Raw genomic sequence first — 24,033 nt, 5'->3', positions numbered from 1 at the left:
TAATAGGCTAACTTTGTATTACGCGTTTCTTCCTTCGCCACGTCTCTGATTGGTCGGCGCGTTGCTCGGAAAAGAATGCGCGCGCACGAGAATGAAGCCGCGTGTAGAAAACAGTCGGTAAGACGATGCCAACAATACAAGACGTAATAGAAATTGCTATTCTGTTTTCCGAGCTAATCGTCAGTTTAGAAAAAGAAATTTAATTGTCTAATCGATTATAAATTAACTTTATCTTATTATTATAAACCCGCTTCATACATATTTACTTATATACATATACACAAATCGAACCGGGTATATACTACGTTTTGGCGGTTCACTAGTTGCACGCGGTATACGAAAGGGTGGCAGAAAGAAAGAGAGAGAAAGAGAGTAGGTGGTTGTACTAACACGAACTTTTTAAGGTGGCGGGCGAGAGTGAAGTGAAAAACGTGAAATGGAATTGCACACGCCAAAGCGCGAGACGCGTCTATTGACAGAAGCGTTGCCGTGCAGTCCGCCAATGTGCGATAGCATGCTTTATCCATGGAACTGGGGCGACGAGGCGAGAAACGTGAATCTTAGTCCGGGTAGCTCGTGCTCGTCGCCGGAATACAGGGAGCATAGTGTGGTAGCCACGCGAAATGGGCCTCGGTCACGTTCAGGAGGCTCGGAGAGTCATCGTCGTGGTCGACCAAGAGCCGATGCTCTTTCCAATCTTATGATGCAAGGAAGCACCTCACCGAGCAGTATAAAATGTACTTATTGTAGCCGTGTATTCCCTAGAGAAAAAAGCCTCCAAGCACATTTGCGTACCCACACAGGTATCTATTATTTATTATTTTTAGCGTTAATCCGATCGTTTTTCCATGTTTTATAGAGAATAGAAGCGATTTCGATGGAAGTTTCTGTGAAAAAAGTTATCACACGGCCCGTTAATAGATTATACAGCCATATGATTTTAACGGTTTGGCCGACTCCGTGCGGTCACGCGTCCCGCCAATCGCCATCATATGTACTTTAAATAATTAAATGACTTATTTGTAGAAACAGCCTTGCGTGAATGAATCGATTTCGTTGAATATGAGATTTTTGTAGTATTTCTTGCATCGAACAATAAAAATTTTATTTATAATAGAGGGAAAAAAAATATTTTTTTATAAATTTCGAAATATTCTTTGTTCAGAGGAAAGAAAAATGATCTGTGGCTTTCCTACCTAAATTGCTTTACTGCATGGAAAGTTATTTAAATTCTTTCTTTCTTTATTTATTTAATTTATTTATTTTTTTTATAAAAATAGCTCGTTAGAGAGCATATGTATTTTTTTTAGGAACTTTAATTTGCACTTTTTCAATCAATCTTTTTATTAATCATTATTTATGAATTGTCATTAAGAAAGACGTTAATATTTTATATATTAAAAATTTAATTTAGTGATTTTTTTATGCACCAACACATTTGTAGATATTTTTTTATTTCCAAGGATGAATTTTTATTAAAAATGAATAATTATTATTTTAGGGGAACGTCCATATCCATGTGATTATCCTGGATGTACAAAAGCCTTTACACAATCAGGGCAATTAAAGACCCACCAACGACTGCACACAGGAGAGAAACCTTTTTTATGTACAGAACCTGGCTGTGAAATGAGATTTACGCATGCCAATAGGCATTGTCCAGATCATCCATATGCCACTCTCACACGATCTGATGATTTTGTATTAAAACCAGTATCAGAGAATACTGAATTACCTCATGATGTTACTAGATGGCTAGAACGTTACAAAATGTCCAGGGAAAGGGAGGATAGAACACCTACAGGAAAGAATGAACGTAAGAAAAAGACATGGAAGAGTAGCTCAGAGAATCACAAAAGGGTTAAGTCTAGAAAAGGTCTGATGATGGATGCAACAGGAGAGCAAGAAAATCTAGATTGCAAGCAATCTAATCAAAGATTGTATTGTGGAGAGAGTCAAGACAGTCAAGAAGAAAGTCAAGATGAAGATCCAGCAGTATTACAAACATCTGAAGATGAAGAAATATCAACGAAGTTAGCAATTACTCCCTTAAGAAGACCATTAGATAGACTGCAACCAAAGAAAAGATGGTTACGCGAAGCTTGTTTAGAACAGCAACTAGCCAAACCTTTAAATTGGGACACTAAACCCATCAATGTACCTATAACTACTTCGTTTAAAATTAATGGTAACCAAATGCAGTGGAGCTCACCTGTTGATAATTCATCTGCCTTATTAGATAATTCATGTTTAAATGCATGTAAAGAAATTGAACTTGCAAAGTCAGAAGTAGATTCTCCTTATACATCTACACAAATATCTTGGGATGGAGCTACTGAAAATGAATCTCTAGAACCATCTGTAAAAGAAGAACCAAAATATGTATTTGAAACATCAAATACATTATCTCAAAACATTTGGAATTCTTCACAGCATCATATGAACAATTTTTCGAATAACACGAACCAAATGAAAACCAATATTAATCACTCTATTTCTAAGTTTGAACCTTCCAAAAGTCCGAATCATACGTATTGGGACAATAATTTAAGAAACGAAACGACTGAATCTCCAATAAATCAGTCTAACGTGAAAATTCGGGATTTTGCTCAAAAAGATATTTCCAGACAAAATACATTTATGAATTCTCATATTAGCGAAAATGTGACGAGACCAACTGTGTTAATGTTGGCTGGAAGTTTCAATAATAATAACAACAACAATAACAATAACAATAATAAAGATGCAATTTCAAAAGTACCACCAATTGAATCTGAAACAGGATTAAAAGTAGTTGTCCTTAAACAGGAGGATAATATTATCAAGTTACCAATTCCAGAAGATAGCCAGAAATGGCTAGGAGCTTTAGCTTTGATGGAATTAGCTAAAAATCAAGAAGAGACAGGGAGAGGTGTGAGTTTTAAACAGAACAGAAATGAATTCTCTGAGTTGAATTATACCCATTTATAGACTGTGATTATTGGCTATTGTAGTTTCATATTATTTTTGTATGGCAGAAAAAAATAAAAATGCATTTATTGCCATAATGTAGCATTTTTGAACATGTTCATAAGAATTTCTAATCTGTCTTTCTTGTTACACAATCAAGTAGCATCTTTTAGAATTTTCTTTTGATATTTTTCTAATTACATTATAATGTTACAGTTTATGTTGGCCATTTATTTGCATTTTACTGTAAAACTACATGTTATGACTTTGCCATTATTAATATTCCAAATAGTTAAAATATTTGAGTTCTTTCTCTTTCTGTTTTTCCCGTTTTCTTTAAAAAAATAAATTAATGTGTACAAAAAATATATTATGTTTGTAACTTTGTTAAGATTTAAATGTGTATTCACATGAAATTTAAAAATTTGCAACATATCTTTATTTGGAGGAAATAAAGCCATAACAGTTTTCTTTTATAAAGGTACTCATTTTCAGTTTCATGTATCTGTATATACTGTTATAAAAGTAAACACTTTTTGCAAACGATTTTCTCGCAACATATGCAAGCAATGAGAGTATATTACTGTAACATTAAATTATATAAAAATATTCTTTCTTTTAAAACTTTTGTTACTCTAGTGAAAAAAAGAAACAAAATTTTTATATTTTGCGATTTATAAGTTATATGTAATATAACTTATAAATTTTATCTGTGCTTTGTGATTATATAGTGAAATAAATATATTCTTATATACTTTTGATTTCGAACGTATATGAAACAGAACATAAAAAGATTCGTAAATGAAAAAATTCATTAACTTAATCATTCACCCGATTTGACAAAAATTTTAAGCATTATTTTCTTTTCATTGATTATACTTGCATATTCATTCTAAACAATTTATGTAATAACTGTTAACTTTGCCGCTATTTGAACGTTTTTATTCACACTTTATATCACTTAAAACAGTAATTCATGTGAATAGTTTTCAATGTTTGACTTATTATTTTATAAAATTATAAAATGTTACGTTTTCCTTTTAGGTAATAATGCAACAATTTATTTATTATTATCGGCCATACCATATAACGATACAAAAATTTGTGTGATACTTAGAATATTAAAAAAATTTACAGAGGAAAATTTTTTGTCGAAAATATTGGATGAAGTTTGTAAAGTATTTAATTGGAATAAATATAATTATTATTTATAAGATGTTATAAAGGAAAAGTAATGGGTAGTGATAAGGTAAACAAATCTTTCATTTGTAATATCATTAAGTAATTTTAACTCTTACTATTTTTTACTAGATGTGTACATATGTGAAATATTTTAATAAATATTTTTAAAAATTTTACGAAATATATTTAATTACTTCATAACACCAGTACATAAAATACATATAATGTGATTAAGAAAAATTTTTTAATTATATCTGGTATTTTTTTCATTATAAATTAACTTTAATACTTAATAAAAAAATACATACATAATACCAGTCTCTTTATGATTCAACTTTCTAATATTTAATATGCAATATTGGTAGTGTTGTATCAGGTTATTGTAATATCATCATTTTTCTTTTGATTTTTTAGTTCTTACATTATGTGATTCTTTATTTAGAACATTCTGTTCCATACATCTTGTAATTCTTAATCTAGTATTTTCACTTCCGCGTGTGAATGTTTTTTTCAAATTATCTAAATTATTTTGATCCAAGTTTTCTGTATTTTCTTTGTTAATTCTATTCTGTTTTTGATACGATAAAATATCTCTTTTTATAAAAGATATTGATCCTTCATGAAATTCAGACGTTGCACTCTCTTTGTTCATTGGATTCAAATTATCTTCTGTTTTGTTGATAGAAAAATCCTTAAATAGTGCGATCACTTCATTAATCTTACTACAGTCATTCGAAGTTGCTTTCTTTGAATTTCGTGTTTTTCTAGAATTTTTTTGCAAAATTGTATTCACTTTAAGGTCTTCAACTATTTTAATTAATTTCTGAACATTTTCGCTTGTTGCAAGCTCGTCTACATTATCTATTGTTTCATTCAAAAGTTCTGATATTTCTGGTGCCAATAGCTCGATCTTTTTGATTATATCTTTCATTGAAACGTTCGAATTGTGATGCTTTGTATCATTCAATTCCTGCAACGACAAACTTCTTTTGAATTGATTTGTTTCCTGTTCGGTTTGATTAACAGTTTCAGAATATTCTTCATCGAAAATTTTTCGTCTCGTTAATCTACTATGCGATCTTGTCCTTTTGTATCTGGATGGTGGTGAAGAAGCATCTTCATCGTCACTGAAGTTCATACTAACTTTGGTTAATTTTAAAAGAGGAGGAGTTCGGTTACGCCGAAGAGTAATAGGTTTTTTCGCTCGAGTATTATTAATAATTGGTGTTATACAAATACTTCCTTCAATGCTCGACTTTTGCACGTATTTACTTATGTTGATATCAGAAGCATCAGGAACTGTAAATTCTGTAAAAAATTAAATATAGTTTTATGTTTCAACTTACATTGTATTTATACATACATAAATACTTACTAGAGTAATCAGAAGGATTAAATATATTTTGAAAACGATAATCAAGCATCAGTTCTTCAACAATCATGTATATTGGATGTCCTTTCAATTTGCATATGTTGCATATTTGAATCAGTAAAGAGATGATACTCATTATTTTCTCTTGTTTTGTATTCGAAAAATTTCTCAGAAAGTAAGAGAAGTTTATTAATAATAATACATAATCTATACTGTAAAAACGTTCTTGCCAAGGAAGACATTCATTACTACATGATAATATGTATCTTCTTGTTTTCATCAAGTTTTCCTTTATTTTAAATGCACCATGGAAATGTTGTAACGAAGCTGTGGTATTTTTTTGTAATGCATATAATTGCGCTCTAATATGAGTACTTGTAAATACTAAATAATGATATGATGTATTTTGGCAAACATAACAATTACAATCTTTATGACACATAAATTCAGGTAAATCAAACATTTTATTTCGGAGAACTGGTGAGGTACTATTCTCAGGAAGATCTCTAATAGGATCTATAGTTCGAGTTGGCGTTATTAAAACATTTTCTGTATTCATTTTCGCAAGATTACTGTTCATGGATAGTTTAAATGTTTCAATATTTAGAATATGTTCCAATCCTTGAAGTTTTACTTCACAATCGTTTAGTTGTGAACGTGATAAGTCGATGTAACAGAGGGATTTTAAAATTTCCGCAACTCTTATGGCTGCCCCCAACATTTGTGCTGTTTTTAATCGCCGTACTAAATGAGCGCTAATTTCTTGGAAAGATAATAAACAGTTCATTCGTAAGGACAAATTAACAGTGGCAGAGAATAGTATGTCGAATCCAAAAAGATACTTATGTTGAGGTTTCCCTAAAAAAAATATTGGAATATAACATTACAAGTTACGAAGATAGAAAGTGCGTTTATACACAAAAATTTTACATTTTCTTTCAGAAAGTTCCTCGTTTAAGTTAACCAGAGAATACAAAGTTTCAACAATATATCGAGTGTACTCTTCGTGTTTGATATTTTCTTTGTATAAATAGCAATTGTATAAAATTCTATCGAGGCTGTATAAGTATACAGCTATATTTTTGAAGAAAGAAATCCCTGGTAGTTTTCTGGACTCATCAAGTAATTTTCTAGCGTCATCATGCTAAGAATAAAATATATGAAATAGTTATAATGTTTTTAATAATTCATAGATAATAAACTTACCATGTTACATTCAAAGTAAAAATCTGATAAGCTTATCCAAAAAATAGCGATCGCGTAAATTATATCTTCATCGTTATTATCTTTCAATTTGATGACAAGCTCTTTAGCAGTATTAATCCATTCATAATTAATATACCTCAAAGATATGCAACGTCCAATAACTAAGAAGTTAATAATATTCTAATTAATATTATAATTTCTATATGTTTTAAAAAAAGAAAGTTTAATATTTATGTACCATAAATAATTGTAGAATTATCTTGTAATTCAAATGCTAATGCATATGCAAGTTTCCATATATTAATTTCACATTCTTCGTACCTGTATAAATGAGCATATTCACCTGCTATGACTAATGTACGTAAAGTTATCAGTGGTTCGTATCCCTTTGCAATTTCCTTCTGTTAATATAAATATACATAAATATTTAGGAATTAATTTTAAGTAACAATATAATGGAAGATGCGATGATAATCAAACTTACGAGATTTTGTTTTAAACATCTCTCCCACTTTTTTAATGGCACCTGTAAGTATGTCATAAGTCTAGAGTCTTCCTTGATATTTATTAAGCTATAAGCTGGTATTACATTACGAGATTCATTTTCTCCAATTTCGTTTATTTTTGGTGCATACAATGTGAATTTTGTATTTTCGATTTCGATCTGAGTCCTTTTGCTCACAGCACGCAATTGTGTTACAAAGATGTAAAATTCTAAATTGGCTTGTAAACACAAAACGGAGTAATCCACCTGAATTTCTTTCAAGTTTGAGATAGCTTGCTTAATACATTCTAAAATATCTTCGTTGTAATCGAAATTTAATGAATGACATACTAACATTTGGACCGCGTAAGCGTATTGTATTGGGTTTACTTTTAAAGTTTCTAATTCGCTAAGAACTTTCTGAATTGCGACAGATAGATCAACTTTTGCTTCTTGTAAACCTTTTATCTCCTTTAAACATAATTCTACAAGATCGTATTTTGATAATTCTACAATTAATCCTAATTCTTCTATCTTTGACTTATCCTTCTTCAAGCAAGCTAGCATGGTCATTTCCATAATTTTCTTGGAAGTTACAGACTTGAGTTTTATATTTGTCCACATGCGAAATGCTTTTGAATCTGGATCATTGTAGTTCAATAGCGCATTTAATGCAGTTGCAGTCATTGCTTCTCTGTACATGCCATGATTGTAATGAAGACTACTAATTTTATGTAATATGAAAGCAATGGGCTTCTGAAGATTGATATGCCGCGATTTCGATTCAATTCCATCAAGCCGTATAATAGAAGTAAATAACAAAGAAAATAAAAATATGCTTTCTTCATAAAAGCAACCAGATATTATGCCTAAATTGTAAATCAAGGCGCTAGAGATGGACCATAAATGTGTCCACAATTTGCATTTACATTCTTTCATTTCATAGATAAATGCTATATTTTGCTCCAAAAACCTTCTAGCTATTACACAAATATCTTTTGATAAATCATTTGCAGAAAATTTGCTAATTAAATTGATACATCTGGTCTTTATAGCTACTGCATTATATATATCTTTTCTGACCATACAATTTTCACTTTGGCAAGATTTACATTTATCTGATGTCTGTTTGATAAAACATATACTCATAGATCCAACTAGATTCATTATTTCCAACAATAAGTCATTTTTTATATACACTTTCTTCTCACTTTTTATACATGTTTCCCAATATATAAACAATGGTTCTAAAATATGAACAATATTGAATGTAGCCCATTTAATAGATCCTGTATATCCATAGCTTTTTGTAAGTCTTTCATAACTATTGACCAACTTTTGAATCGTTTTAACATCATTTTCTATTAAATATTCAACTGGCTTTAAAAGTATAAGGCATATAGACTCAAACAATAGAAAACATTGGTAACATTCTTCATCCTCAACTAAAACCTTCTTAAAATAATTGCTCATAGTATTTAAAGTTTTGGTTGGTGACTTAAGGCACTCTTCATTAATATTTTCACATATAATTCTACTTGTTATATGAAGCATATGACGACATATGACATGCTTCTCTTCAATGTTAAATAGTAATTTCGTCTGGATTAAGTAATCAGTGGTAAATGTAGAGAAATCAGATAAACATTTATTTGTTTCTGAATTCATGACTATAATTTTATCCAAATATGAACTAATCTTTGAAAGTAATTGCTTTGTGGAATTTTGATATGCAATCTGTATCATTTCTAATTCATATTTTATAATATCTTTTAATTGTAAATTATCTTTGGAACCTGATGGATCTTTTTGTAGAATAAGAAATTTATTATTAACTGCATTATGCCACAAATAAGCTATTTTTACTAACATATCACTCACATTGTCGTTAGAACAATTAGAACATAACTTCTCTGCTTTTAAATAAACACATACATTGTATGCTTCATCAAACATATACATTGCTAACAAACAACGAATGATATGAAATAAACTACAAACAAATTTATTATTATTTAATATATGGGTTAAAACTGAACACAGAGCACAAGTTAATTTATAGATCTCTTTTCCCATGGCATAATTTTCTCTATTGCATTTATTTGCAGTGTGCGAAAGATACAATAACAGTTTAAAAATATACCTGTTAATGTCTTCATTTTGTTTGGGTATGATTGTCTAAAAATATAGATATTAGATTTAATACGAAAATAGACACAAAATGACAATTATTATTTTATTTTATTATTATTTATTATTATTGTATATACTATATATAATTTATTATCATTACAAAAATTACAAACCTGAATATCTTCTATTATACCGTTTAATTCTCCAGTTTGAATTAACTCAATCCATCTTTTCATTTTTCCATCCATATTATTTATTTTTGTAATAAATATCTGATATTTCAACGAATTGTATACTCTATATTTATAAACCGGTCATGAATTCACGAAGGTTGCAGATCATTTCACATTTACGCGGTGCAAATGTGTCATGAAATAAATATGTATCAGTACGTATAATCTACATTCAAATAGTACATCAAGATTTCTAATGCATATTATGATCATGATAGCTATTTGATTTGTTTAGCCTTACATTTTCTCTGTTTCTACTAACTCGACTCGTTAGAGGACCATGATACATAGAATAAGTATAGTTCCGTATCTATGTTATGTTTGTTCTCTTATGCTCTGCTTCTTCAAGCATAAGAGGTACACTTTAACCTAACCTTAATTGATAGGAAAGTGTCTGAAAGCATATTGTTTAAAAGGTTACGTTAGTATTAATTTTCAATTAGAAATGAATTCAAGAACTCAAACTAGGAGAATTCCCGAGGTAGAGCCTCGAATAGATTATGTGCAATGCGACGGGTTAGTAGTCATGAAAATGGTAAAGCATTGTCACGAAGAATCGATGAGTAACATGGATGTAGCTCAAGGTGCTCTGCTTGGTTTAGTTGTTCAAAATCGTCTCGAGATTACCAATTGTTTCCCTTTTCCCAAAAACGATGAGATCATGGACGAAGAAGAATATCAGCTTGCTATGATGCGTCGTCTTCGATGGTAAATAATATTTAGTACTAACAGGTTAATTAGTGTATAACAGTATAAATAAGCAAAAATCTCCTTTTTTTCAGGGTAAATGTTGATCATTTCCATGTTGGATGGTATCAGAGCGCAGATGTTGGCAATTTCTTAAACGTATCTCTATTAGAATCACAATATCATTATCAAACATCCATCGAAGAATCGGTGGTGCTTATATATGATACAGCCAAGTCAGCCAGAGGTTTTTTAACTTTAAAAGCATACAGGCTTACTCCCCAAGCTATACAAATGTATAAGGAAGGTGAATTTACACCAGAAGCATTACGTACTTTGAAGATTGGTTACGAAAATTTATTCATTGAGATCCCAGTTGTGATAAAGAACAGTAACTTGACTAATATAATGATGTCTGAACTAGAGGAAATGATTCCCGAGGAAGAAGGTACTAAGTATTTAGATCTCGGAACAGCCACAGTCTTGGAAAACCAGTTACGTTGTTTAATGGATCGTGTGGATGAATTAAATCAAGAAGCTATGAAGTTCAATAGATATCAGCAGCTAGTTGTTCGTCAACAGCAAGAGAAAAACAGACTTTTGGCTAAGAGAGCTCAGGAGAATGCTGCTAGAGCTGCTAAAGATGAGCCTCCATTGCCAGATGATGATATCAACAAATTAATGAGACCTTTACCTGTTCCTCCTAGACTGAATCCAATGATCGTTGCTGGACAGATTAATACATATAGCGAACACATTTCTCAGTTCTGTGCTCAAAGTTTAGCAAAATTATACATTACTCAAAGTCTACAGAATGCCAAGGAATCGAAATCCTCCCATTAAAATAATTCTAAATGTAACTACAAAATTTCCAACATTAAACATAAAGAAATAATATCCAAAATAATAAAATTTTCTAAGAAAGTGTATGCATTTATATTTCATTTTTGTTATTCTATTTTTTTATTAATCATATGTATTTGAAACTTATTATTTTCGAAAAAAGGAAAGTAAAAGAGGAAAAAATTGGAAGAATTCATTTTTTTATTCATATAATGATCATTTTAAACATTATTTTCATTGGCCATTTATTAAATTTTTAATATATGAAAAACTCATATAAGAAATTGATATTTAAAATTTACGTTGATATAAAAGAATTTTATTTTCTTTGTGTGTTACATAAGATGCGCAATTTCTCTTTTTAATTCTTCATTCGCAACTGTATAAATGGTTCGTTCAAGTGTACACACCCAGACAAAAGTTTAATAAGCGATATGAGAGTTACTTGTTACTTCATAGAGGCGGATCCGAAATCAGTAGCGGCTCGTAATTTTATACGCCCCGTGTTTTACGGTTTCTAACCTCTAATCATAAAATAATTTCTTTCGTTTTTTTTCTATTCATCGAATTATATTCCATCGGCCTGTCTATTCCTATTATCTAGAATTTCCTTCCGATTTTCGATATGGATGTGATTCACATATAAGAAATACACCATTCTCCGAAGTCATGAAAGCGTATTATGTTTCGCGGACAGTAGTGGTGTACAGTCGTTTAAATTTTCCATTTATGTGGCACAGAACCGCACACACATTAAAGCACAAATACGTAAATGTCAGTCATACGGGTAAGCAGATCGGTGTAGGTATGTGACCGGGTGCAATCAAACAATTTGAAATAAGGAGACGAAAAGTTGCCGCACCAGTTGTTGCAATTCGAAATTACTATTAGTACATGTACTTACAATGGAGGGCCACCAGGTGTGTAAAACCTGTTAAGAATATAAAAACGAATGATATATCACTGTTTAGTGTTAGATCAGTTTTATGCATTATGACTCATTCTTTTATGCGAACTTTTCAAGATAACTTTCTTCACTTTCGAATATATTTTCATTGTATTAACGTTAAATATTTGTTTTTCTAGGTAAGAGCATTATATGACTTCACTGGAGAGCCAGGAACAGCAGAGTTGTCTATCACAGCAGGAGAAATGTTGACTGTTATGAGGGATAATGTGGGTGATGGATGGTGTGAAGGTTTTAATCAAAGTGGAAAGTCCGGATTGTTTCCAGCGGCATATGTTCAAATTGTTGACACTTCAGCATCTGCTCCAAGTATACTTAAATTGTTTCATTACATATGAACAAATTTTTAAAATTGCGGAAGTACTAATTTGAAAGATTGTTATATTCAAATTTTCTTGTGCATTAGATGCAATGACATCATCCCAACAAAGTTCAGGGGATTATTGGGATGATGAATGGGATGACGATTCAGAAGTTGGACAAACGCAAGCGTATGTTCCTCAGCAGCAACAACAACATATGATGCAATTACAACAGCACAATAGTGTTGATTATGGAGATTCAGTTTCTATGCAAACTATTCATTCTGTGATACCTGAAAGGCCTATACCCAACATACCAAAGAAAAATAATAAATTTTCTACATTAATAAAGTCTGGAGAAGATAGTTATTTATTAGGGATGAGAGTAGCAAATGTTCCTGAAAATGAGAAAATATATATTGAAGAAATTGAAGGTGGACGTTTTAGGTGGAGTTCAAGAGGGGAATCCTATAACTGTGTAGTTACATCTCCTAAGAAAGAATCTAAACTGAAGGGTCTTAAAAGTTTCATAGTTTATCAACTTACACCAACGGTATTTAATTTTTGTATCCTTATATCCTTATAACAATAAATCACAGAATTATCATTGATTCTTTGTTATAGTTCAACAATATTCAAGTTTCAAGAAGATACAAACATTTTGATTGGCTACACGAACGTTTGGAAGAAAAATATTGTTTTATTCCCATTCCACCATTGCCAGATAAACAAATATCAGGGAGATATGAAGAACAATTTATCGAACATCGACGCACACAATTACAAGAATTCGTTGATTACGTTTGTAGGCATCCTGTACTGGCGCGTAGTCGCGTATGGGAACATTTTATAACTTGTACAGATGAGAAAAGGTGGAAGGCTGGCAAGAGACAGGCTGAGAAAGATGAATTATTAGGCGTAAATTACTTTAATGCTGTGCAATGTCCTGAAACAACTTTGGATGTTATAAAAGTGGAAATTCAAACGGATGCTTTCAGTAGATTTATAAGCGGATTGGATCCGGTTGTTAAAAATTTTATGGCTATGGCTGTTGATCAAACAAAAAAAAGCCTTCTTTATAAGAGAGAATTTCAAAAAATTGGTCAAAGTTTTAGTGCATTAAGTCATGCTTTAGAAGGCGACGATAGTAGTCGAGGAAGATTAACCTACGCGTTAAAAATAACGGGAGATGCTTATAACGATATCGGCAAGTTATACGAAGAACAGCCTAAGTTTGATTGGGAACCTTTGTCTGATAAATTTCATATTTATAGAGGAATCATCAGTAGTTTCCCAGATGTAATTAGCATACACAAGGTAACTGATAAGAAAGATTTTATTCTTTAAGGTATAGTCTTATGAAGAAATTTTTGTATTATTAATTTGCTTCATTCTTTTTCTTTAATCTGTTTAGACTGCTGTACAAAAACGTAAAGATTACGAAAGGTTAGTAAGTGAACATAAAATGGAGCCGCAACAATTGCGAGATTTATCTCATCGAACCGACGTAATAGCACGAGCTCTTCTCGCCGAAGAAACGCATTTTCAAACAGAACAAGAAATACATTTAACTCAAGCAATGAAAACGCATCTCGCGGAGCAAATTAAGTTTTATCAAAAAATTGTAGATAAATTACGGGAAGCGTTAAATGCATACGAAGGCTAAAATATGTGTATTTAATATAATGTAAGGTTGCTTCGTTTATAATATCATTTGGTATAATACATAATATTAAAAGTGTTCATTTAGTTCAAAATGTATGAACTATATGAAATTCCAAACACTTTATTTTCAATTATTGATAAGCGTTGAAAAGTTATACAAATTACACATAAGGGGCCAACAGTTTATTTTCAGATGTTACTACCAAAAACTTAACATATATAGGAATGTGCAAGTATATTTTCTATTTATAGTATTTTTTCACACTTATTTCAGTTGTATAACTAAATTGATTGAAATAACCAATCAAACAGAAATCATATTAATCGACATTAAAGTAGAAATAAAATGCGATTTCCAGGAAGAAAGAAGCATCAACTAAACGGTATTATTAACGATGCCTAGTAATATATTGAATGTCAATATTAATGTTAATCTCTTGTGGCTGCTACTTCGGAAATTTATAGAATCATTCATTGTGTAATTTATTATTGTTTACGTATTTCAACTATGAATATTAATTTAATTTTCAATTTTTTTACTAAGTACAGTTATATAGTTATATATATATATATCATTTGTATATTTCATTACATAGTATTAACAACTACTTGGAATTTAAGCCAAACTTTAAACATATTATATTGAAATCACTGTGTAGTAGGAACGTTATAGCAAACTACAGTCTAACACAAAAGTTTACATTACATTTTATAATAAATGTAAAGTTTATTATTTTTTATCACCACAATTAACAAATATTAATATTATTTGTTAATTATATAATTGTATATTACTGTATAATAAATAAACTTTACAAACACATTGCCATGAATTTAAGGAATAGTACAGATTTATACTATTATAAATAAAAATTAAGTAAGATGTAAGTAGTTATAAAAAGATCAATTTATATGGTGTAATGTAAACTTTTTTTGTCAAGTTATTGAATGCATTTATTTATTACTCTATTCTTGTACTCGAACTAATTAATTTTTTCATATTCCATAAAAAAAACATCGTTTTACATGATTCATGGATTATCAGTCCATAACTTTGTATTTCATAAAGGCAGCCACTATATGTCGATAAATCACTAATATAAAATGTAATAATCATGTAAAATTCTTACTTTGTCTATATAATATGCAAACTGAAACTGCTACACATTTATCAATTAACAAATTATAAAATAAAGCATATCATTGTTAATGTATTTAAAATAATTTGTATAAAAAAATAGCCTAATTTTAAACACAAACACACGCAATTCTGTAAATGTTATTATAGGGTTATTATTATTGTTATCATTTGCATCGTCCATATTTTTATTATATTTGCATTCGTTTTCATATCCGAAAGGAAAACTTTCATTAAATGTGCATTAAATTAAAGTGCGATTAATTTACTTATTTTGTAGTTTATAAGCGTTCCGATATTTCTGTTTTATTTTTAATTAACAATCTTACAACTCAGGATGACTATAGAAAAGAATGATTACATTAATGCGATACTCAAACAAGCTAAGACAGCTAAATATATATATATATATTAGTATGTGTATATATATACATATTTTTTTATTCATCAACATTCCATGAAATAGTAGTATCGAACATCCGTTTTGTAGCACCACAATTAAGAAATTAAAAAAGATCTTATTAATTTCGAAATACTTGATATCCGCTTTCTATAGTCCTCGAACTTACAAACCAGTTTTCTCTATTTTTGAACGAAAAAAATTAGTCTGTCTGATGAAGCAATAATTATTAAAAATTTAATCGATCTTATTTTCGAAAATATCAGCTATTCGAATATAATATGTAATTTACAAAAATTTGATATTTTACATGCCTCAAAAAAATTAGCGATTTCAACAGCTCTTTTTGGATGTGTGGAATACATTGGCACTGTAAATTGGTTTGATAGATTCTGATTTGCTAAAATTTTCTGCGTAGAGTTGATAAATTTGTGTCATTAAATTTTTTTCTAACGATTCTGATCCTCTGTATCAAGTACAATTAACAATGAAACGTCTGGTAATAATCATTCTCACATGCACAAATTGTAAGCATAACAATTGCAAGGCTTGTGCAATGAGAAAAAGTTACAATAGGAAGAAGTTATTCTTGTAATCGGTCGGTAAATATAGGAGCTCAATTACGCTTAATTTATAGGCAACAGTTAAAACATTTTAGACAACAGTGCATTCTCCCTCCCTCTCGCTCTCTTTCTTTCTTTCACTCTCTTCCTCGTTCGCTCCATACACACTCTTATCAGTCTGATGTTATTTTTTTTCTCATCGAATAAAACTGCAGTAACAAGTTGTTTTCATTGCTATTTAAAATCAGCTTATTTTTATAATCACATTTTGCAATATTCCTGCCGATATGTTTATTCATGTGGCACGGTTTTATCGTTTTCTTCTCTTTTTTTATAATTCGTTTCTAAATACAAGCTAAGCTCCTTTTCTTTTATTTCCTTCTAGAATTTTTAAGTTACAAGCTCATATACACAATATATTTAGCGTAAAAAAATGCTTATTAACGAACCTTTCTTATTAGATGACACGATGCTGGTTATAAAAAAATTATAATAAAATTACATAATTCTATTAAATATCTGAATTCAAATATTTTTTTGTGAGATATAATGCAAATAAATATTTAGATTAGGATATAGAAATAGAAATCTATTTTCTAAATAAAAGATAAATGATATTTGATTCTAATCATCGAGTAACATATTTTTGAATTTATTTATCTGACATTCCATCATCGTGTCATCCAAGGCACTTTAGAATGGTGCGTTATTTTTTGCGCAATGAAAGACCTGTTTATCAATTGAAATTTTTGATACTACAATGTTTCGACAAGAAACAAAATGATGATCATTGTATGTATCTTAACTTCCATCATATACGTCATGTTCTAAATCAATTTATATGTAGTTTGTTTAATTTTATTAGAACAATGTCTATCTTATAATTAATATAATTATTATCGATTTCAAAATTATTATGTAGCGTTAACACGAATCCCTTTTTTATATAGTTATGAATTATACGAATAGTGCCCGGTACACGGACGGATGTCTAATATGAGAGTTCAGAGTGATTATTATATTTATTGTTTAAAGATAAAGAGATAGCAATTTATGACAAAAGGAGTGCCCGCTCGATAAACAGCAATAATTTTCTCTATCATAGTATGTATGTAACATATATGATCCTTTTAGATTTCATTGAGTACAATTTAGATTTATTTCAAAAGGACACTGAAAAAACATTGAATTTTGTCGATACAATTTTCCGCATATTAATACATAATGTATTTTTCTCATCTATATAATAAAACGTGGAATTTGATCATCATCATCGTGAAAAATTAATATTTGATACATTTCCAATTGAGAGAAATTTTATATCCTATTTCAATGAAAATTCTCAATATTTATTAGTATCAATATTTTTATATCGATATACCATTGAGTAAGAGACCACAGTAGCATCATTATCACAAGATTACGGTATATACGGTATTGCACTTATCTGCAATTATTTGTAAAAAAATAAAGAAATACCACCAAATACTAAAAGTATCTCAGAACATTTCGTTGAAGTACCTGTTGTAATTCAAATACTGAGTACTGTATATGATTCACTGATTCTTCACATTATAAAAAGATACAAATATAAATAGCTAGATTATATTTCAATTTTTTTTTGGAACTTATGCAATGATATATAATCGCTGTAATCTACAACAAAATATTAAATACAAAAATATTTGTATTGAACTATTCATAGCATATTGAAAGTACTTACACATTTACATCAAGGAACGTAACATATAAAAATAATATGTACATTCTTTTATAACACAGCAAAATATATAAATCGTTAGCTCTTATCTAATTAGATTTGTGCTTTCTACTTTTTCCGAAGATGAACCAATTTTATTCTATGCGTTATTTGAAGAACAACAACGATTTTTTTAATAGGAAAGAAATACAATAAAAACAATTAGATCAGAAGAAATTGCAAAGCGTATAAAAATATAATTGTCTTTAAAAAATATTATAAAAAAGTGAAAAATTCGACATTATATAACATGCTTTTTATATTTGCATCTTGCAAAGAGACAATTAGGGAATCGTGTATGAATTATGTACATTTTCCATTAAATTTCAGTGCAACATATCGATAAAAATATCAGTAGAACAATATACATGTATGTATATACATATTAAATCTAATTAGTAGATCTCTGTTTTGGAGTTCTTAAAGTGTACTAATATCACTATGTAACAGAACAAGTATCTGTGTACACAATGTACATATCTTGCAATACAGTGTACTGTACATGACTCGTATATAAATGTTTGCATTTATGTCATAAAATAAAACATGTATAGTAATCATTGAGGGAAATATAAAAGCAAATATTGATAAAAATCAGATCTCATACAGTCTCACAACACGATTCCATATGGCAAGAATTCATTTTCTTCTCCTCATTTGGAGTAATCTGTCTTACAAAAAACTTACTTAATTTGTCTTTTGTTTCGTGTTTCTTGAAAAAACGCTGTTTCAAAAGATATATTCGACCATATCATTCATTCGAATAAGTACCGGGTCAAAAGCTGCGTATCGGTTTTTATGGAATTTAAAACATATTTAGCCAGAATATAGTAAGATGTTCACATAGCAAAAAATCATCTAAACAACTACTATTCATTACACCAAACCTTATAAAAGATAAAAACTTGTCGTTGTACTGTTCACATAGTTTCTTTTTTTTTTCTTTCTTTATACATTTAGCAGATTTGATCGAGCAAGATCTTTCTTGCGTTACAAGATTTCACAATAGCATTAAGTTTATCTAAATACATTAACTACATCTTTACTTGATCAAATCAATGCTGTTGACATATCGTCATTTAAAATCACTATTGATGGCTACGGGATTTAATTCTACTGTGAAATATATACTAACAAAATGAGAAGATCTATTTAGAAATTGTCGAAACAAAGCCAACAAAACTGAGAGGGACGATAAAACGAGAAACATTCGGAAAATCGCCTTATATCGCGCGGGCTGTTTATACGTGTATTTAAGTGTGTATATGTGCGCGCACTCGCGAGCGTGTGTAATTTTGTAATATACACGATCGGTGGCAACCATGTCACAGGAGACCACAATAAAGCGAATTAGCTGGAATCTATACAAACTCTTACCAGTATTTGAATAATAACTCGGTAAGAGAATAAACGGCCACCTGACGACTTCGATATTTTTCATTAGAAGAAACTTAGCGTGACTCAGCTTTTCTTATACTTTCTTTGCTTTCTAAGATACGATACATTCGTTTGAAATAGAGTAGACAGAGCGGTGCGTGTGCTACCCCACAGCTTGAAGCGTTTGTTGCGTAAGTATAATGGTGAATTTGGAGTGATCGGAATGGGAATAGGACTCGAGACCACCAAGCTTGACACCGGCAATGGTGACTCGCGTATTTCCTTCAATTGAGGTTGGTTGGAGGCTCCACTGATCTGGGTTGGTAACTGGGGTTGGATTGCGATTGATCGGGGTATGGCGTGGGGTTGCCGCTGGAGGGGCCTGTTGATCCTGGGCCCTGCTGCTGCTGGCCGCTGTTGAGTGCCAGCCGTTGCATTTGACGTATGACCGTGGCTGCGTGGTAGGCTTGCTGCAACCATGAGAGAAGAGGAAGACATTCCTACGGAGCCTGGCGAGCAAACACATACAATCAGCAACATGATAATCATCTAATTATACTAACCTTCCACCTTGATTTGGCGAAATTCTTTTTAAGTTGTTCTGATACAGTACCATGGATATTTTTATTGCTAGCAGCATTGCCGGATATCCTGAAAAAAATTAATTGCACGATACTGCATTACATATAAAACATGATTGATTAAACAAGTATGTTTATTAATATAAAATATATTTATTAAAAATGATATGTTAAGCAAAATATATATTGACTGATTTGTTAAAATAATATGTTAAGATATTTGTTTATGAGAATTACTGAAAATTTTGATATGTGGGTACATATACATTTCATATTTTAATTTAAAATGAGTTATCAACTATTACACACATAGGGAATTTATACACATACTTCAATAATTAATCTTGTAGGATTAATTAATGTATAACGAAATTAATGTAATCCTTCTACTTACTTAATCCATATTTATCTTATTATTAAGAACAATTCAGTTCCTGTAATATTTTATTGCTTGAATCTTAAAACACGACTCTTCAAAAATTACAAACATCAAATCTAGAAGATGTTCAAAATATTGCGAATTGCGAATTTTTAAATATAACTTCATTACTGAATATAAATTTATGCAAAAATATAATAATTTCAAATAACATAAATCATATACAATATATAAGTGCAATAATGATCTTACCAAGGATGTGCAAGGGCTTGTTTGCAACTAAAGCGTTCCTCGACATTGACGCACATCAATTTGTGAATGAAATCCTTTGCAGACTCACTGATATCGTCCCAGTACGGCGAATCAAATTCAAATTCACCTATAACAGTCTGGTTAGCTTCTTGCTATAGAGTAGACGATTTTATTATGATTTATTTAATTTTTAAATCAATTATTTTATTTGGAAGAAGTACTGTTAGGTTCTCACACTGTATGACATAAATTTGTTTCTTGTACTTCACCATAAAAAATCCCATTTAATCGTCTTTTTTACTCAGACAATACAGATATTGTAATAGAATTTTTAATGTTAAGTTTTGAACATTAACAACTAATAACTTTCATAAAAAACGCGGACATACACAAAAGATCATTTACTTACTACACTAGCATGTATATAGCAGCATACAAAAACTAGAATAATACCTTAAAAATTAAAATTTCAAGTTAATGTGCAGCTGCATGTGTTTGTGAATCCTAAAAGTAGTACCTAAATTGAAGTGATAGTATAGTCCTCCCAAATACTAAAAAAAATTTGTATCCCAAAATAGCTTTATTACCTTTTAAAATTTGTGCAAACAGGTTCGCATCGTTTTCGTCATAAAATGGAGGATAACCACATAATAAGATGTAAGAAATGACTCCTATACTCCACACATCTACAGCTTTTCCATACGGCTTTTGTGCTAAGACTTCTGGAGCTGTAAATAAAAAAAAGTCAAATATTGTAATGTCAAAATATTGTAAAAAAATAAATCATATATACATATATCCAACTAAATGACAATGAGTCATACCAACATATCCTGGAGTACCACAAGCAGTTGCCATAATACCAGAGTCTTCCATTTTTGATAGTCCAAAGTCACTAATCATGATCTTGCTATCTTCATCTGGATTATAATATAAAAGGTTTTCAGGTTTAAGATCCCTATGCACAACACCTTGATCATGCATATAATCCACAGCTTCTAAAACTTGTCTTATTAAACCTGATGCATCTTTCTCTGTATAGGAACCTTTCTCAACGATTCTATCAAATAGTTCTCCACCGGTAACCCTAATATAAAAAGATAAACAAAAATTAATTATAAGCTTATAATATGTATACTAATTTATAGACAAATGAAAACACTCACAATTCCATAACTAAATAAACTTTGTGTTTATCTTCAAATGTTTCCAGTAATTGAACAATATTTGGATGTGTTAACCTGAAAAAATACAATATAAGTTGCAATAATTAAACACTTAAGAGAAATTCAAATAAATTTATTTACAGAAGCTAAATATTACCTTCGCAACACTCTAATTTCATTTTCTAAAGAATCTTCTTTTCCTTTCAATGCTTTTTTATCAATGATTTTTACAGCAAACATTTGACCAGGCTTTTCTTTACTTTCTGCCAAACGTACTTCAGAGAAAGCACCCCTATACAAATAAATATAAAATAAATAAATATAATAATGGAAATCATAAAAATTGACATATTACATTACAATACATTAAAAAAGTGCGTGAATGTAAGATGACTTATGCACTTATATTCAGTTACTAATTATTGTGCCAGAACATTTGATACCCAGACTACTAATATAATAATAGACTGCATGCAATTAACATTGACATATTTAATACAAGTGTTCTAATATGACAATAGAATTTTTAATTATATGCTATAGTACTACATATTGATCATTGTACTAAACGAAAAAGTACTTGAGGTAATTTGAATAGCAACATAACTACCAAGTATATCAAAAAATTATGATAGTTATACAACATTTATTGCTAATGGGAAGTACTTTCTCTTTCCCAATCTGTTACAAAATATCTTGCAACATTACTAATGGAACTTAATATAGTTAAATCAAATATTGTTTACAAATATAAAAAACAAAATGTTTTTGTAAATGTAAATAAATTTATAGTATCTATTTTATTTAATAACAATTTATATTCTTTCTATAAGTTCCATAGTTTATTTGACATAATTTTCATTTATGTTTAATTGAATAAGATAAGACATTAAAAATAAACCGCTTAGAAATATTTTATATACATACATCGATAATATTAATTTTTTCATAAATCATCACATAATTTGTTAACTATAAAAATTAAATTAACTTTTAATTAATTAAAATAACTTTTCGTTCCTATAAACATTATATGATGAAAATTTTCTTAAAAATACATGTCTTTTTGTTTATTTCAACAAGAACGAAATTGAGACATAAAAATTCAAAGATTGTAACAGGGTTAAGGAAAGTGACTTTGACAATCTTTCGCCTAAATTCCGATTACAAGTAATAATAATGTTCAGCATCAAATTCATGACTAGAATCAATCATTTTATTAACTCTTTAAAAACATATCCCAAGTTAATACTATTTCGATTATATGCAAATTTTCCTTTTTTTCTTATTTATGGATATTCTTATGAACACTACTAAACATTATGAGTATAATACTGTACAATATTTTAAATACTATAAATGTTATACTATATCCTTATAAATATTGTACTATATTCTAAGTACTTTATGTTGATTCTATGCATTTCTGCATCATAAAATTTCCCATGAATGCATTGAAATCCGCAGTCGAAGTAATTCTTAAGTGGTTTATCGAGCAATATCAAATTAATGACAATATGAAAGACACGAATACAAAATTTTTGTACAATCGGTTCTATTACTTTTCAATACATAGTCCGTAGCGATGTATAGTACATACGTTCCAAGCAATTCCTTTAGGATGTATTTGTCCTCGACAGACGGCGATTTATCGTCTTTCCCATCTTTCTTGATCTTTTTATTCGAATCCTTTTTACCGAAGAGCGGCATCTTCGGATCGTGTTATCACTATACAATAATCACTCTCCGATTCACAAAATTCTCTTTTTCAAAGAAATTTTTCTGAACGATGTAACGTAGAAACGTTCGATCTTAACAGGTTATAACACTGGTCAACGAGATATCCACTTAAGAAGCGAGAGAGCAGGGAGAAAAAATTCGTCGTTTTGCCTACTAATAGTTTTTTATCGTTCAGGCAGTGATAAATAAAGAAAAAAAAATGATCGTCGTCAAACGACGAGTCGAATCATCGTTTCGAGTCACTGAATGATCATGAACTCTCGACCTTTTCGCGAGCAAATGATAGCAGATAGCACCGCGTACGCTACGATGCTCCACTTTGCGCTTATCCGTGGACCGATGTTTGACACGTATTCGTTGCGCGCACTATTCCGCTATCGAAACGTCCTATTCCGCGTATCGGGCTCAGGGTCGCGGCCTCGCGCCCTGGCGATACAGCTTGTACTATGCAGCAGAGATAGCTCTCAATGTCTATGTACTAGATCGCCTCCACTCTCTTTTCTAGTCCCTCTTCCTCACTTTAGTGCACGACGATACTTCCTGTTGTCGTTTCTTCCGATATTAGAAAATTAATACATATTCGAATGGATCATGATGCTCACTTGAGTCAACACATCTCTCACTCGATGCTTTTCTCTCATGATACTGTAGCGCT

General features: G+C 30.1%; 5 protein-coding genes across 7 annotated transcripts; 3 read left to right on the top strand and 2 right to left on the bottom strand.

Moving 5' to 3' along the window:
- Nucleotides 1–72: 72 nt before the first annotated feature.
- LOC100648441 (putative uncharacterized protein DDB_G0277255) lies at nt 73–3,047 on the top strand. The gene is made up of 3 exons (XM_012311082.3): nt 73–117; nt 405–803; nt 1,502–3,047. Exons 2-3 carry the CDS (start codon nt 437–439, stop codon nt 2,968–2,970), a joined length of 1,836 nt encoding a protein of 611 aa, XP_012166472.2. The 5' UTR covers nt 73–117; nt 405–436; the 3' UTR covers nt 2,971–3,047.
- Nucleotides 3,048–4,315: 1,268 nt separating this feature from the next.
- Nucleotides 4,316–9,751, bottom strand: LOC100647734. Of its 2 annotated transcripts, none has more exons than XM_048407926.1 (7): nt 9,500–9,751; nt 7,194–9,371; nt 7,053–7,110; nt 6,710–6,870; nt 6,434–6,647; nt 5,507–6,361; nt 4,316–5,439 (listed from the first exon to the last, which is right to left on the bottom strand). In XM_048407926.1, exons 1-7 carry the CDS (start codon nt 9,572–9,574, stop codon nt 4,523–4,525), a joined length of 4,458 nt encoding a protein of 1,485 aa, XP_048263883.1. In that variant the 5' UTR covers nt 9,575–9,751; the 3' UTR covers nt 4,316–4,522. The 2 variants fall into 2 exon arrangements, with proteins under 2 accessions (XP_048263883.1, XP_012166471.1); XM_012311081.3 differs by having other exon boundaries at nt 4,320–5,439; nt 6,948–7,110.
- A 69-nt stretch (nt 9,752–9,820) lies between these two features.
- Nucleotides 9,821–11,175, top strand: LOC100649261 (eukaryotic translation initiation factor 3 subunit H). Its single transcript, XM_003397205.4, has 2 exons — nt 9,821–10,267; nt 10,342–11,175. Exons 1-2 carry the CDS (start codon nt 10,005–10,007, stop codon nt 11,087–11,089), a joined length of 1,011 nt encoding a protein of 336 aa, XP_003397253.1. The 5' UTR covers nt 9,821–10,004; the 3' UTR covers nt 11,090–11,175.
- A 231-nt stretch (nt 11,176–11,406) lies between these two features.
- Nucleotides 11,407–18,549, top strand: LOC100646744 (sorting nexin lst-4). Its single transcript, XM_003397185.4, has 5 exons — nt 11,407–12,009; nt 12,176–12,365; nt 12,463–12,911; nt 12,983–13,675; nt 13,773–18,549. Exons 1-5 carry the CDS (start codon nt 11,995–11,997, stop codon nt 14,022–14,024), a joined length of 1,599 nt encoding a protein of 532 aa, XP_003397233.1. The 5' UTR covers nt 11,407–11,994; the 3' UTR covers nt 14,025–18,549.
- Nucleotides 15,411–24,027, bottom strand: LOC100650648 (calcium/calmodulin-dependent protein kinase type 1). 2 transcript variants are annotated; one of them, XM_012311079.3, is made up of 8 exons: nt 23,239–24,027; nt 21,796–21,930; nt 21,639–21,713; nt 21,297–21,559; nt 21,060–21,200; nt 20,473–20,599; nt 19,874–19,911; nt 15,411–19,769 (listed from the first exon to the last, which is right to left on the bottom strand). In XM_012311079.3, exons 1-8 carry the CDS (start codon nt 23,346–23,348, stop codon nt 19,345–19,347), a joined length of 1,314 nt encoding a protein of 437 aa, XP_012166469.1. In that variant the 5' UTR covers nt 23,349–24,027; the 3' UTR covers nt 15,411–19,344. The 2 variants fall into 2 exon arrangements, with proteins under 2 accessions (XP_012166469.1, XP_003397184.1); XM_003397136.4 differs by having other exon boundaries at nt 19,332–19,730; nt 19,824–19,911; nt 23,239–24,024.
- Nucleotides 24,028–24,033: the final 6 nt, after the last annotated feature.

This window comes from Bombus terrestris, chromosome 8 (genome assembly GCF_910591885.1).
Source record: "Bombus terrestris chromosome 8, iyBomTerr1.2, whole genome shotgun sequence".
Taxonomy (NCBI): Eukaryota; Metazoa; Arthropoda; class Insecta; order Hymenoptera; family Apidae; genus Bombus; species Bombus terrestris.
This window is presented reverse-complemented; position numbering and strand designations above follow the sequence as displayed.

What these genes read in the sequence shown, in the direction of transcription:
- LOC100648441 (XM_012311082.3), top strand. Translation starts at nt 437, where the DNA reads ATGGAATTGCACACGCCAAAGCGCGAGACGCGTCTATTGACAGAAGCG. An exon ending in ACATTTGCGTACCCACACAG is followed by an intron (nt 804 to 1,501) that starts GTATCTATTATT and finishes TTATTATTTTAG; the next exon opens with GGGAACGTCCATATCCATGT.
- LOC100647734 (XM_012311081.3), bottom strand. Translation starts at nt 9,574, where the DNA reads ATGGATGGAAAAATGAAAAGATGGATTGAGTTAATTCAAACTGGAGAA. An exon ending in GATGTTTAAAACAAAATCTC is followed by an intron (nt 7,111 to 7,193) that starts GTAAGTTTGATT and finishes TTATATTAACAG; the next exon opens with AAGGAAATTGCAAAGGGATA. An exon ending in TTTACTTTGAATGTAACATG is followed by an intron (nt 6,648 to 6,709) that starts GTAAGTTTATTA and finishes TTTTATTCTTAG; the next exon opens with CATGATGACGCTAGAAAATT.
- LOC100649261 (XM_003397205.4), top strand. Translation starts at nt 10,005, where the DNA reads ATGAATTCAAGAACTCAAACTAGGAGAATTCCCGAGGTAGAGCCTCGA. An exon ending in ATGATGCGTCGTCTTCGATG is followed by an intron (nt 10,268 to 10,341) that starts GTAAATAATATT and finishes CCTTTTTTTCAG; the next exon opens with GGTAAATGTTGATCATTTCC.
- LOC100646744 (XM_003397185.4), top strand. An exon ending in CACTTCAGCATCTGCTCCAA is followed by an intron (nt 12,366 to 12,462) that starts GTATACTTAAAT and finishes CTTGTGCATTAG; the next exon opens with ATGCAATGACATCATCCCAA. An exon ending in ATGTAATTAGCATACACAAG is followed by an intron (nt 13,676 to 13,772) that starts GTAACTGATAAG and finishes TAATCTGTTTAG; the next exon opens with ACTGCTGTACAAAAACGTAA.
- LOC100650648 (XM_012311079.3), bottom strand. Translation starts at nt 23,348, where the DNA reads ATGCCGCTCTTCGGTAAAAAGGATTCGAATAAAAAGATCAAGAAAGAT. An exon ending in GAAATTAGAGTGTTGCGAAG is followed by an intron (nt 21,714 to 21,795) that starts GTAATATTTAGC and finishes GTATTTTTTCAG; the next exon opens with GTTAACACATCCAAATATTG. An exon ending in TGGTACTCCAGGATATGTTG is followed by an intron (nt 21,201 to 21,296) that starts GTATGACTCATT and finishes TTTTATTTACAG; the next exon opens with CTCCAGAAGTCTTAGCACAA.